At 41.6% G+C, this 15,302-nt stretch overlaps 1 protein-coding gene across 1 annotated transcript in view; it reads right to left on the reverse strand.

Moving 5' to 3' along the window:
• Positions 1-14,130, reverse strand: part of LOC145416483 (prolyl 4-hydroxylase subunit alpha-1-like) — a 32,911-nt gene extending 18,781 nt beyond the window's left edge. The window contains exons 1-2 of the mRNA XM_080285440.1: positions 13,909-14,130; positions 12,151-12,329 (exon numbers count right to left, since the gene is read on the reverse strand). Coding sequence (XP_080141566.1) covers positions 12,151-12,329; positions 13,909-14,130 — 401 coding nt within the window. The remainder of the gene's footprint in view (positions 1-12,150; positions 12,330-13,908) is intronic.
• Between the last annotated feature and the right edge of the window lie 1,172 nt (positions 14,131-15,302).

Here is a 15,302-nt window from a genome sequence, read left to right on the forward strand (position 1 = left end):
AGCTTCTTCATGTGCCAAAATGCGGGCCTTAGCGTTTGTTGAATTAGGCGACTTTGTAACGTCTTTTTCTGATCTATTTATTTTGTATTTTTCTTTGTTTCTTAATTTCACGGCTCCCTAACGAATTTGAAAGACAGAATTATACTCACTTGCTGAAACTTTTTTTTTTAAAGATATATATCATTTTCCGCCTGACTCGGACCTACTTTAATCCTGCATGAAGAGAGAGAGACTACTCGAGCCAGAAGTCCTGTATGATCACGTAAAAAGGAAGTTCAGTGCGTGGATGTTTTTTTTTTATGAGATACAGGTGAGAACAAACTTCGCAAAATACTTCACCCCTTCTAATTCTCACTTTCTTTTGCTGGCTAACATTTTCAAGAGAGGTGGATATTTTGCCTCTTCTTATTCTCGTCTCCCTTTGCTGGCTAATATTCCTAAGCTAAGAGAGGTTTGCTATGCTTCTCCGCCCACAGATAATACTCTGTAATAAGGTGCATCAAGGAGGAAGCTGGCAGACATCAATCAGACAGTGGAAAGGTAGACAGGATTTCGCTCCCGACTGTACACATGAAGGCAGTAGTCGTTATCACCCCAGAAAATAAACCTGGGGACAGCATAGGCCCATTCATTATAATACGAAACGGAGGCCAATTAAAGTATGTGAAAATGAGTGTGAGTGTGCACAGTAAGATGAAGGGAAAGACGGTGTAATCTAGCAAACATCACTGCCTTTTTGCTTTATTTTCTGGGGGATACGGTGATTGCTTTCGTGTGTACATGCTAGGGGGCATAATGGTGTGTGTGTCTGCAGGGAGTGTATGAGGTATGGCTGACTCGCGGGCAAGAGGGGGACGAGGCAGACGCTGTTTTGCTGAGTCGCTTGCAAGGCCCTTTGGCGGGGTCAGATCCAAGGGTAGTGGAGGCGCTCAGATCCCACTATCTAACCCCACCTTCCACTCTACCTTACAACCTCACCCTTCACAAGAACATCCAGGTAAAGGATTCATTCAATCTCCTGATCTTGATTAGTTCACTGGATTGTATGTCTATCCCTTCAAACTTTTATTTTCACTCATACTTCTACCAAGCAATTGAAAAAAAAATAGAATGAATATTAAAGTGAAAAATACAGAAATGTGGCTCATTTAACTACGCAAACTTTTGTTAGTTCTCCTACTATCATTCTTTTATCTTGCTCTCTGCACCCAACCTCAACCCATCCTTGGGTGACAGAAGACGTCTGATTGATGATAAGGATAATGATGATGGTGATTGTTATTAATACTATTATCATTATTATTATTATTATTATTATTATTATTATTATTATTGTTATTATTATCATTATCATTATTATCAATACTACAAATACTACTATCATCATCATCATCATCATCATCAAATGCCCCAGAGAACTGCTCATCACAAAAATCAGCTAACATTCTTTGTCACTACATCCTCAGGGTTACATCCTTGGTCACAGATACAGCTGGGACTTCTACCATCACTACATCACTCACTTCTTCGGCGACCAGCGGGATGGATTCTTTCTGGAGGCTGGAGCTCTTGATGGGGAATTCCTCTCTAACTCTCTCTGGCTGGAAACGAAAATGGGTTGGAAGGGATTGCTGATAGAGGCAGAAAGACGCAACTACCAACACCTTGCCAAGAAGCACAGACGCGCCTGGCTCTCAAACACCTGCATTACCAAGGAGTCCTACCCACATGTAATAGTTATAGAGACTTTGGAGCGGGCGGACAGTCTAGTGAGGCCTCTCTATTATGCCAACAACCGCCCAGTCAACTCCTTCCTGGCAACGAAGTCTACGGACGAATTAGGGACGTCTTCCCAAAGATCCTACTGGCCTACGCAATGCTTCCCCCTTTCAACATACCCACTAGCCCTAAATATATCCACGATTGATTTCCTGTCGCTCGATATTCAGGGATACGAGTGGGAGGTCATGTCATCGATAATCGCCAGCCCGGTCGTGGTCAGGGCCGCAGCAGTGGAACACCTAACGACATCTTCGCTCAAGCACAACTCCACTTATCGCGACCAAGCCTTCGTCAGCTTCATGAAACAATCTGGATACAACCTAGTGGACAGCGATGAAGGCACGGATTACTTTTTTATCCTAGCCAGTGATCCGGTGATGAGGAACAAGAGTGATGAGAAGAATCTAATCACGTTTAAAAAAGGGAGAGGATTCTTATTACGAAAGTGATCAAACGAGTTCAGTAAAAAAAAAAAAAAAAAGGAGTGATTCTATTATACTCGTAACTTTACCCAGTGATCTAGTGTACAGATTACAATTTTATTTTTTCCAGTGATGCAGGGATGAAAAGAAACAGTGAAGAAAAGTACCTAACCAAATCATTAAAATAAATATTGCCTTTTTTTAATACAGGGACTAACTGCTGAGAAACAAGAAGTGATGGAATGAATTTACGTGTTATAAAAATGCCAAGAAATTCTATTAGTGACGAGGGGAAAATGACAAAACAACTCTAATGAAGTAAAAACAAAAGAAATGGTTTCAGTTATAAAAATGGCCCAAATGATGAACAGATCCTTACTGCAAAACTGACCCAATTATAAATACAGATGAAAAAATCTCATAAAATGAAAAGTAAACGATTCTGAAAACAATGACTTAGTACTGAAGAAGAAAGAGTGATACGAAGAAAACAAAAATCCCATTACTTAAGAGGAGGAAAAGTCATGAAAAAATCCAATGAGGTTTCTAAAAGGTAGACTATTTTTATTTTATGAATGACTCAGTAATTAAGAATAGAAAAATAGATATATATAGAGATCGTAATAAAGTTTGAAAATGGGGAAGGATTCATTTTATAGTTATAGTTATTGATGATCAGAAGTAACGAAAAGATTCTGAATATAAGACGGGAGAGGATTTGTAATAAGAAAAGAAACGGTAGTGATAAAAAGAGTAATAAAACAAAACAAAAAAATGTTGAGAATACTAACTAGGAGAAAACTAATGAGATTAAGGAATATATTTATGAGAGAGAGAGAGAGAGAGAGAGAGAGAGAGAGAGAGAGAGAGAGAGAGAGAGAGAGAGAGAGAGAGAGAGAGAGAGAGGAGTGTTACTGTCATAAGTTATAATAGATGGATGTTCAAATGGATGCATAGTGAGGAAGATAAAAAAATAAATAGTTGAAAATTTTGTGTTTTCTCATGCTTTTGAACTTTATGTGTTAGATCCTACCCACCATGTTTCTAAGAGGAGGCTAATAATGAGTGATGATGGTGCTCTCCTACTCAGTCTTTCATTTTTTTTTTTCCTGTTTCTGGATCCTGCCCACCTTCAATGATGGACAGGTAATGATGATGATGATGATGATGATTATGATGGTGGTTAGAGATGTATCAAAATAGCTTGTTATAGAGTGACAGTCTGCCACTTGTGTGCGTGTGTGTGTGTGTGTGTGTGTGTGTGTGTGTGTGTGTTAATGGATCCTACCCGCGATACGTGAAGAAGATGGAAAGAACACATCATTTTAGTTTGCGGTAAAGTGAAGCTACCGTAGCATTACTCTCAACATGGCAAGCTCTATACGGCTTTACATCACCTCCAAACACCTTCCCCATGATTTCTAATGTACCCAGCATTCACACCACCCTCATCCACATACCCTCGACTATGCATTCAACATCACTTTTTTTTTCCCCCCTTTACGACTCCGATGGATAGCCTTCTGTTCCGGTTTGATTCAGACTAGTGACTTCATGACTACCGTGAACTATTGGCCGCTTCGTCGTGCAGAGCTGGACTTTTTTTTCCCTTTCTTTCCTTCTCCCTTTTTTACCTACATATTTTCCTTGCCTTTGTGACGTTTTAAAATCTTCCACTGTTGCACGGATTTTGTTTCTGAAGGTGAAAGTTAATCGACACCCAGTGCTGAATTCACGGAACAAATTTATCTCCCGCCCACTGTATATCTCAGTCTATTATTTCATGGCTTTTGGTATCTGCAGCATTAAATAGCAACATGGTGATAAACTACACACACACACACACACACACACACACACACACACACACACACACACACACACACACACACACACACACACACACACACACACACATTTAAGGATATGTATGATAAAAATAGTTTTCTACACAGGACAGTACGAGCCTGACTCATTCCTGTAAAGATACAATTAGGTAAGAACACACACACACACAGACACATCCTTGAACATGCTTGGGGTTTCATTTACTCGGGACTTATCTTGGAAAGATCATATTACATCTCTTGTAAAATCTGCTTCCAAGAGATTGGGTGTGCTAAGCCGACTCCGCTTTTTCTTTACCCCTGCGCAATTGTTGACTCTATACAGGGGTTTTATCCGCCCCTGTGTGGAGTACAACTCTCATGTGTGGGGTGGCTCCCCACATACAGCTCTTCTCAATAGGGTGGAGTCAAAGGCTTTTCGTCTCATTAACTCTCCTCCTCTTACTGACTCCCTTCAACCTCTGTCTCTTCGCCGCACTGTTGCATCTTTATCTCTTTTCTATCGCTACTTTAATGGTCACTGCTCCTCTGAACTGTCTGCTTGCATTCCTCCACCTCTACGACGGGCGCGTAGCACCCGTCTGGCAGCAAACTCTCATCCTTTTTCTGTCCAACTCTCTAATGCAAGAGTTAACCGTTACTCCCAGTCTTTCATTTATGCAACAGGTCAGCTCTGGAACTGTCTCCCTCTGTCTGTATTTCCTGCTGCCTATGATCTCCAGTCTTTCAAACGCAGTGTGTCCAGGCATCTCAAAATGATCGGATCTTGAATTTGGCTCTATATTGTATTTTGTTTTTCTCTTGGAGGGAACTGTTACTGCGGGCTCATGGCCTTTGGTTCCTTCTTCCTCGCATAAAAAAAAAAAGACACACACACACACACACACACACACACACACACACACACACACACACACACACACACACACACACACACACAGTAACAAAAACGACGTAGTGAAGCGAGACATCCAAGTCCACCCTGCAGCAGCGGCGCCTGGTCATAACTGCAACTAACCACTGAGGTGACCCAAACGATCGGTCCCTGTACATCTCAAACACTCTCCTTACCCCTCCCCCGCAGCCACACCACCACCACCACACCACCGCCTCGCCCAGGAAGTCTCGCTGCACTCAGGGGTAACGGGGAACAGGGAAAGAGGAGGAAAAGAAGACCGTATGCACATTAATTTACTCATGGTATCTGCAATCAGTATCTCAAGCTCCCTTTTCCCCCTTCTCGACATCCACACTGCACACCATAGGCTCATCCAGGAACCTCGCTACACTTCAAGGGAAACGAAATGGAAATTGTCTATATATTTGTGTTTCCATTTTGTCACCCTCTGAGTCTTCCTATGGGGTGGACCTACAATTTTCACTTTGTAAAGCGGGAAGGATTGGCTGAGGTGAATAATTCTGAGACGATTGCGAGAGACTGGGAAGTAGTTGTGTGTGTGTGTGTGTGTGTGTGTGTGTGTGTGTGTGTGTGTGTGTGTGTGTGTGAGAGAGAGAGAGAGAGAGAGAAGCCCCAACTGGTAAAAGAATTCGTGAGAACTCCAACATTATGAGTGTATGTTTATTACCAGCAGCGTGTGAGGAGATGACCACAAACAACGTAGATGAAGAGGAGGAGGAGTGGAAGACCGAGTACGAGACGGAAAGTTATAGTAGTAAATGAGGGAGGATGCTTATGAAACGCATTGATGAGGTATATAAATGTTGTAGCTAAATTCTCTCTCTCTTTCTCTCTCTCTCTCTCAGGAGGAAAAACAGTGGGATGGAAGAGGGTGGATGGGGAGAAAAAAAAGAAAGAAAACGGAGTGACCGCACGCAAGGGGTAACTCGTGCATAAATGTAGGGCTGGCTCAGAGAATAATCCTGCTCCATGCCTCACGCTGGTGGACACAGGAACAGTTAGGCATATTCCCCGCTACTTGCCCTACTGTCACTGGGCCATCTGTTTAGTAGACTTCAAGGAGAGGCATATTCTACCTTCTGTTCTACTTGTTCTATCCATTCTATTGTCTATTCTCCCATCCATTCTACATTTTCAATTCTACTTTCCTTCCTCTGTCCAATTTATTCTCATCTGATGGAACTGAGCTACTCTTACAACCCAGATACCAAGACCTGTATTCTCGTAGGTTGAGGAAGCTCCCTAACACCTTCTCCCAAGCGATTTATGCCATTCAGTACACCTTCCTTTCCTCTCCTGTGTTATATAAATCCTTCCAATATCGCCATACACTGCATCAACAACGCAAGAAAGGATATTAACCAGCCATATCCAAAAATAAATCGAAAAGGAAGAGGTGTTAGGGAGCTTTCTTACCTTACGAGAGTATGGGTCCAGATTCTCGATCGAACTTACAAGCAGATTCTTCTCGTAACTCATATTTCACACAACAGGACAATAAGGTGTAATGAACAAAGTAAATCGCTTAGGAGAAGGTGTCAGGGCGCTTCCTTAACCAGCGAGAATACTTACTATATCCTTAGATACGTATTTTCGATTTGGGAAAGGTCGTAAGTGATCGCGAACAGCAGATACCTGTGGATTAAACAGAGAGAGAGAGAGAGAGAGAGAGAGAGAGAGAGAGAGAGAGAGAGAGAGAGAGAGAGAGAGAGCATTTATGGAAAAGATCAAGAAGTAGGATATGCTGGTGAATATATGCTGATGCCGGTGATAATGATGATAATGAATTGCAATGACGATGATAATGATGTTGATAATAGTCTTGATGAGGATCATGGTGATAACATTGCCACTAGTGATGACTGATAATGGCAATGATGACTTCTATTGACGAAAAATTAAACTTAACCCAGGAATAAACAGATCAGCTCCGTGACAAAAATTACCTCCTCTTCCATTTTTTTTTTTTTTTCTGAGTCAGCCCTAAGACAAGATACATTTTCTATGATTTTTGAGAGATGATATTCTACCACCGATCCAAGCACTTCAGCATTTTCTTCCTATCCATCAATGTCACTGTTAAGATATGGATGGGGACGATAGTGGAAGGACAACAGCGGCTTGGAACCAAAGACACGCGTAAACCTAACCACGAAATGTTCCTTCTCTTTAAAGGTTTCTCCTTGGAACCCCTCCAGGATTACTTCAGGTACGCAACTGGATCTTGTTCTTTGGATTCCTGGAGTCCATCTTATCCTTTACGCAATAACCTCTCGTGTCATAAACCAAAATACGTCCCACCACTATCAAGGAGTTACCCCACTTGAATACCTTTTCACATCATCAGTGTGTTGTAATCCATCAAGCTGTGATAACCGTATGGACTAAGTTATTGTTATTCCTGGCACGTCAACAGGGGATGCAACTGGATAGTCTCGTGGCCTCTACTGACATTTTCCCTAAGGCACCGTTACTCAAAATTGACATCAGCTTCATCCAGCGCCTCTTCCTCAAAACATCGGATATCTGAGAGGACATCAACCCTTCACACCCATATGCAGTTACCAAGCCAACAAATATGGCTTTCAACACACTGTACCTCATCTTTTGGACTTTCATATATATCTGCAACGATGATTGTATTCACGTATTAATGATGCCTGATTTGTTGTTAGCTGTGGTCTGTAAACACATCTCTCTGTTCATCTATCTGTCTATATTCCACAGACTTCCACACCACGACGTAAATCCTTCCACATTACACTCGTCCTCAAAATTCTCCATGTTGTATACAGTTGGCTCATTTGGCTTTATCTGATTCAAGTACCTACTCCCTCAGCTCACTTATATCATTCAGGGAGCTCTAAAATTGTAAAGACAAGTAGCACTCACACTTATATAAGTTACAGATAGAGGAACTTTATTCATTATATTACTATCACTTTTTTACCATACATATTTTGAGTGTGGGGTAAAATTTTGATACAGCCTCCAGCTCCAGTACTTATAAATAATTAGTACTTTAAAGATGAAGTCCAGGATGATTGAGGTGATGTAGGTAACGATGATAATATTAATAATGATGATAATGATGAGAAAAGCAAACTTACAGCCTTCCATCTCTCACTCACTCATCTTCCTCGTCCACATAACTCCTTGAAAATATCCCCACTCAACGGCAAAGCACCTTCCACCACACCACATCGTATACCATCTCTCACCACACCACACCACATCATACCACACGTTCACCTTCCACCACACCACAACGTACCACACCTTCGATCACATCACTCCTCCCATCAACGAAAGACCTCCCATCACACCACACTATAGCTCACACATCACACACCACACGTTCACCTTCCACTATACTACACGGCACCACACCATACCTTCCATCACACAAGACCTCTCAGCTCACCACACCACACTACACCACAAATCAATCCACACCACACCACAACACACTACAACACTCCACACCACTCTACACCACATCACGTCACACCATCCCACGCTTCACCACACCGCACTACACCCACACCAAACAAGCACACCCAGAGCCACACCACACTACACCAAACTACACCTCTCTTCCTGACGAACACTTCTCTGTAATACTCCGGAAGTGTTTGGTGGTCGGCCACGTGAATCACTGTGTTCTTACGGTCAAAAAAGAAAAAGAAAAGAAAAGAAAAGAAAAAAGGAAAGGAAAGGAGTACCGCTTTTGTTGTGTTTTAAATTCTAAACACGAGATGAAATGTTTGGGAATTTTCTGTCTGCTTTTCTCTGCCCGTCTCTCTGTCTGTCAGTCAATTTATTTATCTATCTATCTATCTATATCTGTTTATCTGTCTATATATCTGTCTGTCTACATCTGAACACGGGATGAAATTTTTTTGTTTTTTTTTGTCTCTTGTATCTGTCTTTCTGTCTGTTTTTCTCTGTCTGTCTCACTGTCTGTCAGTCAATTTATCTATCTATCTATCTATATCTGTCTGTCTATTTCTTTATCTGTCTGTCTGTCTACTAATTCATCTATGTATTTATCTGTCTAAAATCTCTATCGAATGAAAATGCTAGTTTTACGTATTGCATCAGTCTATGTTGTTATCTATCAATCTGTCAGTCTATCTATCTATCTATCTACCCCCCTTGTATATTTTTGCCCCTCTCATCCTCATTTCCTTCCCCCATCAAAAACCATCATACGTAATTTATATACACGCCCAAAGTGTATAATTTTCCTTGATACACAGATACACATGGATTTATGAAGTGTGTCGTGTGTCTGTGAATAGCCTGAGGGTGTAATTCAAACCTATAATCCATTTCAACATAGACTCTTTAATGCAAGGAAGAAGGAATCAAACACTAGAAGCCCGCAAGATCGTTTCCAGCAAGAAAAATCATTAACAAGATAATAGAATGCTAACTCTTTTATCCTCAGTGTGATACCTTTTACTTTGCCTGTACCTAACCAAATCTAGCCTAACGTAACAGAGCCTAACTTGGCCTAAATTAATCTAACCTAGCCTGACCTAACCTAACTTAACCTAACCTAACCTACGAAAGCAGATTAGAATAACCTAACCTAACTTAACCTGACCTAGCCTAAGTGCATGGCCTAACATTGTCTAACATAATCAAACCAAGAACCTAACCTGGGTAAACTAACATCCTAACCAAATCTAACTTAATCTAACTAAACCTAAATCATCTCAGCTTGCACCCTCCTGGAAAGAAAAAGTGCCCTGTCTGACAATAATTAGGGTACCCACTGCCTGATGATCCTTCCACCTTAGAATTTGTCTCTGTTATTTTGGTTTTGGTTTTTCTTGGAAGGAACAGTCTTGAGTTTTTTTCTGGCCTTTGGTTCTTTCTTCCTTGCATAAAAAAAAAGAGCTCGCATTTAAAGTACAACCCTTTCACTACGATGGCGTCTTTTCCGGGTCATTGTTGCTTTCAGATGATTTAATTCAGTTTCAGAGAAAGACGTTCTGAACTAAATGGGTTTCATATTTCTTTCATTAGGCCCTTCACTGAGTTGACGTCTTGCGTAGGTTATTTTTTCTATTTTTACTGTCATGTGTCGATTTGTAGTCAGCGTGGGCGAGGAGAGACTTTTCCAGCTGTGTGTGTGTGTGTGTGTGTGTGTGTGTGTGTGTGTGTGTGTGTGTGTGTGTGTGTGTGTGTGTGTGTGTGTGTGTGTGTGTGTGTGTGTGTGTGTGTGTGTGTGTGTGTGAGGCACTAACGACCCTAATCAGGCCGCCACGCAACTGCCTCTGCCGTTAAGTGGACCTAATTGGCTTCTTGATAGGCTCTCTCACCTCCACACCAGGCTCGCTTGTTGGAAGAAAGAAAAGCACACACACACACACACACACACACACACACACACACACACACACACACACACACACACACACACACACACACCACTTTTTCCATGCTCATTATTAGTCCTAACATAACGTCTAACAGGTGTGCAGGCAAAATTCTACCTTTAATAAAACACAGGTGAGAAAAATCTGTACTTCATGACTGAGGTGTTAAAAGCATAAAAATACGTATATTCCTGACCACACAGCACCTTTATAATCAGACTAATTAATTTCAGGTGAAGAACAGGTGTTAATAAATCAGGTACATGATGATGAAACGCTTTTAAACGAAGGAGGTTTAAAAGGGAAATAGCTAGAATATGCAGGTATCTGTGTGTCTGTCTATCTATCTGTCTATCTTCTTCCTACCTACTTACCTACCTGATATCTACCTATCTATCTATCTATCTACGTATCCAGCTACCTATCTACCTTCCTACCTACCTACGTACCTACCTGCCTACCTACTAATCTACCTACCTTCTAACCTATCTGTCTGTCTTTCTGGCTTTTTGTCTATCTGTCTATCTACTGTATCTATCTATCTATCCATTTATCTATTACCAGTTACCTAATCCCAGTGTTCACCCTGGCTAGCCACCTCTTACAGCTCATCACCACAACCTTCCTTCCTGGCTATATCTTTTTTACAGGACCCACTTGTGTAATAGAGAGAACAATTATTTTACATCACTGTTATCTAGTTCCTCTCTCCCTGTGTAAAGAATAATAATTTAAATTGAGAGTTCTAATACTGTTTCCATTAACTGCCTCATGGTAGGGACAAATCTACTGCTCTGTTTCATCTAACCAGACGATTTTATTCAGCTGAGAGTGAGTCATAGGAGCCTGAGTTAATTCTGATTCCATTATGTTTCCCATGGTAGGGACAAATCCAGAGCTCTTTATTCTCTCATGGTAGGGACAAATCTAGTGCTCTTTTCTAACCAGACGATTTTCCTCAGTTGAGAGTGAGTAATAGTAGTCTTTTAACGAACCAATAATTCCTCGTTTCCTAACCACTTTGCTTTTCACACACACACGCAGCAGATGGGCGAGGGAGTGGAAAGGGCCGTGGTTTTGTGGGCCTCACGCAACTCAACAATAAGCGGGCCTGGTGTGGCGGTGTAATGACCAGAGCGATACCTCATTACGGTGTACATAGAGGTGAGCGGAGGATCTATGGGCCTAGAGGTACAGGTAGTGTTTTCAGTAAGGACGCACACACTTAAAATACGTAAGTACTAAGCCCCAGAATTGCGATGGCTATGACAAGATGCAAATACCTCAGACACAGGATTAATAAAGCAAAACACACTTAAAAGAAATTAAGATTGAAATGACCCTGGAAATATCATCTCTGAATATACTTAGTGTGTTAGCTGAGACCACATATTGATTGATTATTCTAACTGAGAGTGCATAATATTTTTCGACACCTTGGCTGTTTCTTCTTTAAAAACAGTGGAGGGTACGATTCAGATATAAGCAACGTTGAGTCTGGTTAGTACTTGGATGGGTGACCGCCTGGGAACACCAGATGCTGTTGGCATAACGTTCTCCCTACGTGCCAAGTGGGGTTGGTGGAGGATCAGTGCCCCTCCTTGTAAAACAATTAACTCTGAGCCCTTGGCCACCCCGTTTGGGATACATGGCGTCTGGCAATGAAAGAAAAATGAAACCCCCAAAAGGACAAACTGGCGAAAAGAGGACACTGTTTTGATCCTGCACAGATATTTAGCCACTACTGCGTCACAACACACTAAATTTAAAAGAGGAATCCTGGTACTCACTTTCTGATCCTGTCCAGCTTTGTTTCCATGTCCTCGAGGTAGTTGGAGAGGGCACTGACAAGTTTCCCCTCCATAGCGAACACGGCTTTGAGATCCTGTATAGATGTAAACACTTCTGCCTTAATCAGAATGGGGTACAGACACACCACCACCACCCAGCACAACGCACGCCACCCCATCTGCAAAGGAAAATGAAACATAGAATTAGATTTTGGTGAGAGGATGAAAAAAAAAAATCAACTCACAACACACACCAACCAAGGAAGAAAAAAACATAGAATTAGATTTTGGTGAGAGGGTGAAAAAAATTAATCATCTCATAACACATGCCATCCAAGGGAGAAAAAGTTATAGAATTAGATTTTGGTGAGAGGGTGAACAAAAATATCAACTCAAAACACACGCCACCCCATCTGCAAGGAAGAAAAGTTTATATAATTCGACTGGGGAAGGAGAGTGGAAAAAATGAATAATAATATGGCATAGACGGGCACACAGCACAGCCCATTTGCAAGGCAGGGAATATTCATAGGCTTGTAGCAAACGAATGAAAAAACTCTAAGGAATCCCTAAGTCAAGCAGACCTCAGCTACCCGCCACAAGAAAAAGTCAAGAATTTTTTAAGCACACCTCATCTACCCACAACAAGAAAGAGACAAGAATTTTTTAAACACACCACAGCTACCCACCACTACGAATGCCACCATATCTGCAAGGAGTAGAAGATGTATCTGGTTTGGCTTTTATATGTAAATGAAAAAGTCAAGACATCCCTTCTAGTTACCATAAGCTCGAAGGCGTCAGTATTTCATTCCAGCTAACGGTACGAATTAGTCAGCTTTGGAGAGATGTTACTGGATGGAAGCAGGTTGGATACAGGATTCATTGTCTCCATTACAATAGGTCTGTCTTAGGTTGAATAAGATGAGTCTGGCATCTAACGGACCTAAGCACCGAAAATAACGTGTACAAAATTAGTAGATAAATTCAGGGCCATCCATACTATACATGTAGCTTCATTAAGTATGAGGGAGTGAAGCACTTCCCGCCCGAAAAACTTTAGTGAACGACATCTATGAACAATCAGAAGTTGCCCCCAAAGTCCAACAAGTTCAGCAACTTTCTGCCATCCTTGGGATTAAATCCTCTTTTGGAACTGGAAATACTGTTGATATTTTTTATTTATGGAAGTTAGAAAGGACAAAAGGCCAAAGTGAAGCATTATTTCTTTATCTTTGTTTCCAACCTGGCTATGACGCCCGGCATAACAGGTAATTTTGTCTTAATACTGATTGCATCGGCAGGTTCATGTGCCCATATACGCAAACGTGCTCCTACGACGCTCGTGACCCCACCAGACATTTGCCACAGCCGGCCATCAATCCAGAGCAAAGGTGGCGATTGGGATAAAAACAGTACTCTATATTCAAAGGCTGCAACCATACTATTCTGTAAGAGTCTACAACAGTGATGGTAGTCTTGGTGGGGAAGCTGGGAATAGTTTCTGCCTAACTAACTCGCAGCCGATATACAGCAATCTAAGCTCACCTCGATGCAAAACAGTTTTACTCAGCTAAGAGAAATCAAAGCAATCAACTTAGAAATCCCAGACCTTCTAAGCGATTACTGACCACGAGTAGTTACGCCACCGTGATAATCTGTAATGACCGAGGACTTTAAACTAATCTTTGCTGTGAATCGCGGTTGAAAAGATTACACGATTACGAGCGAGGTTGTGGTTGTGGCTGGGGTATTTACGGTCAGGGCCCGGGGGTTATTTATCACTGGTCTGGTGGCGTAATGGTGATTGCTGTGGCTGCTTGCAATCACAGGGGCGTGAGGGGATCTAAGGTGGTGAGCAGGGTGAGGAAGGTCACGCGTAAACGACTCCAGACGATCGCTTGAGGAAGATGAACGCGTAAGATCAAAGTAGAACAGGTATTTTAGAAGGAGTTGGAGGTCCCGTAGCACTCTTTTCATTGCGATTTATTATATTTGTTACACTTTGTCATTTTTCTGGACGATCGCGTGAGAAACGTGAACACCTATGATTAAAGTGGAACAGGTATTGTAGGTGGTACTGGGGGTCCCTTAGCACCCTTTTCATTGCGATTTATTAAACTTGTTACACTTTGATATTCTCCTCTATGTTATCTATACACATCTAGTACAAAGATAGATTACCTCAGCAGCAAAGAGGAAGAAAAAAGTAAATATAAAAAAGTGAAATGTGTAAAATAAATCTCTTAGGAAAAGGTGTTACGATAGGCACAGTACTTAGAATGCGGGTCTTACTCGCTTCATCACCATAGATCTCTCAGGTGGCGGGTAGGGAAGTGAAGATAATATTCCTTACAATCTTGGGAGGAAAATACTATCAAAAGATTAGAGTTACCCCTTTTGGGACACGAATATCCACCCCGTTCTCTCTCTCTCTCTCTCTCTCTCTCTCTCTCTCCCCTTTCTTTTTTTTTTTTTCTTTTTTTTTTTTTGCTGCCCACAAACGAGTTATTTCATCTACAGAGTGACACTGCATCGCCTTGTGAATGAGTTACGAGAACGAGCAGCCACGATTACCATAGGGCACGTAAACACAGGTATAATTAGGATTCTGTACTTATCTACTTCTGTCCCTCCGTAAGCACCAGATTTTAATTAAGGGAAAGATCGTGAGTTTCCTTGTAAATATAACAGTCAAAAAATCGACGCGTAACTGTACTGTACGCTGTTACATTCGCTTCCTTTTATGTACCAAAACGTAAATAAAAATGGGGATTTAGAGGACAATTTATTACCTGTCTCTTCTACGTAATTCCCTTAGGCTCCTATGACTCACTTGCAGCTGAATAAAATCGTCTGGGGCCGATTTGAAAAGAATATTATGAGTTATGACAAGGAAGTTATCAAGGAAGTGAAAAACTAGGTAATGCACTGGATATCGGTTCAGTGGGTCTTTTTTCTCTCTTATAAGGAAGCCAATATGAAGCCTGGAGGTGATGGAATGGGTAATGTGGGGTCGGTAAGGCTTGAGTCTATTGCGAGAGACATAATTCACACCCTTTCCCCATCTTCATGGTACACCACACTCCTTTACACACGCTCGCTCGCTCACTTGTACGCCACCACTCTCTCTCTCTCTCTCTCTCTCTCTC

This window comes from Coenobita brevimanus, chromosome 106, assembly GCF_032717465.1.
Source record: "Coenobita brevimanus isolate Jiangsu-jjx chromosome 106, ASM3271746v2, whole genome shotgun sequence".
NCBI lineage: Eukaryota > Metazoa > Arthropoda > Malacostraca > Decapoda > Coenobitidae > Coenobita > Coenobita brevimanus.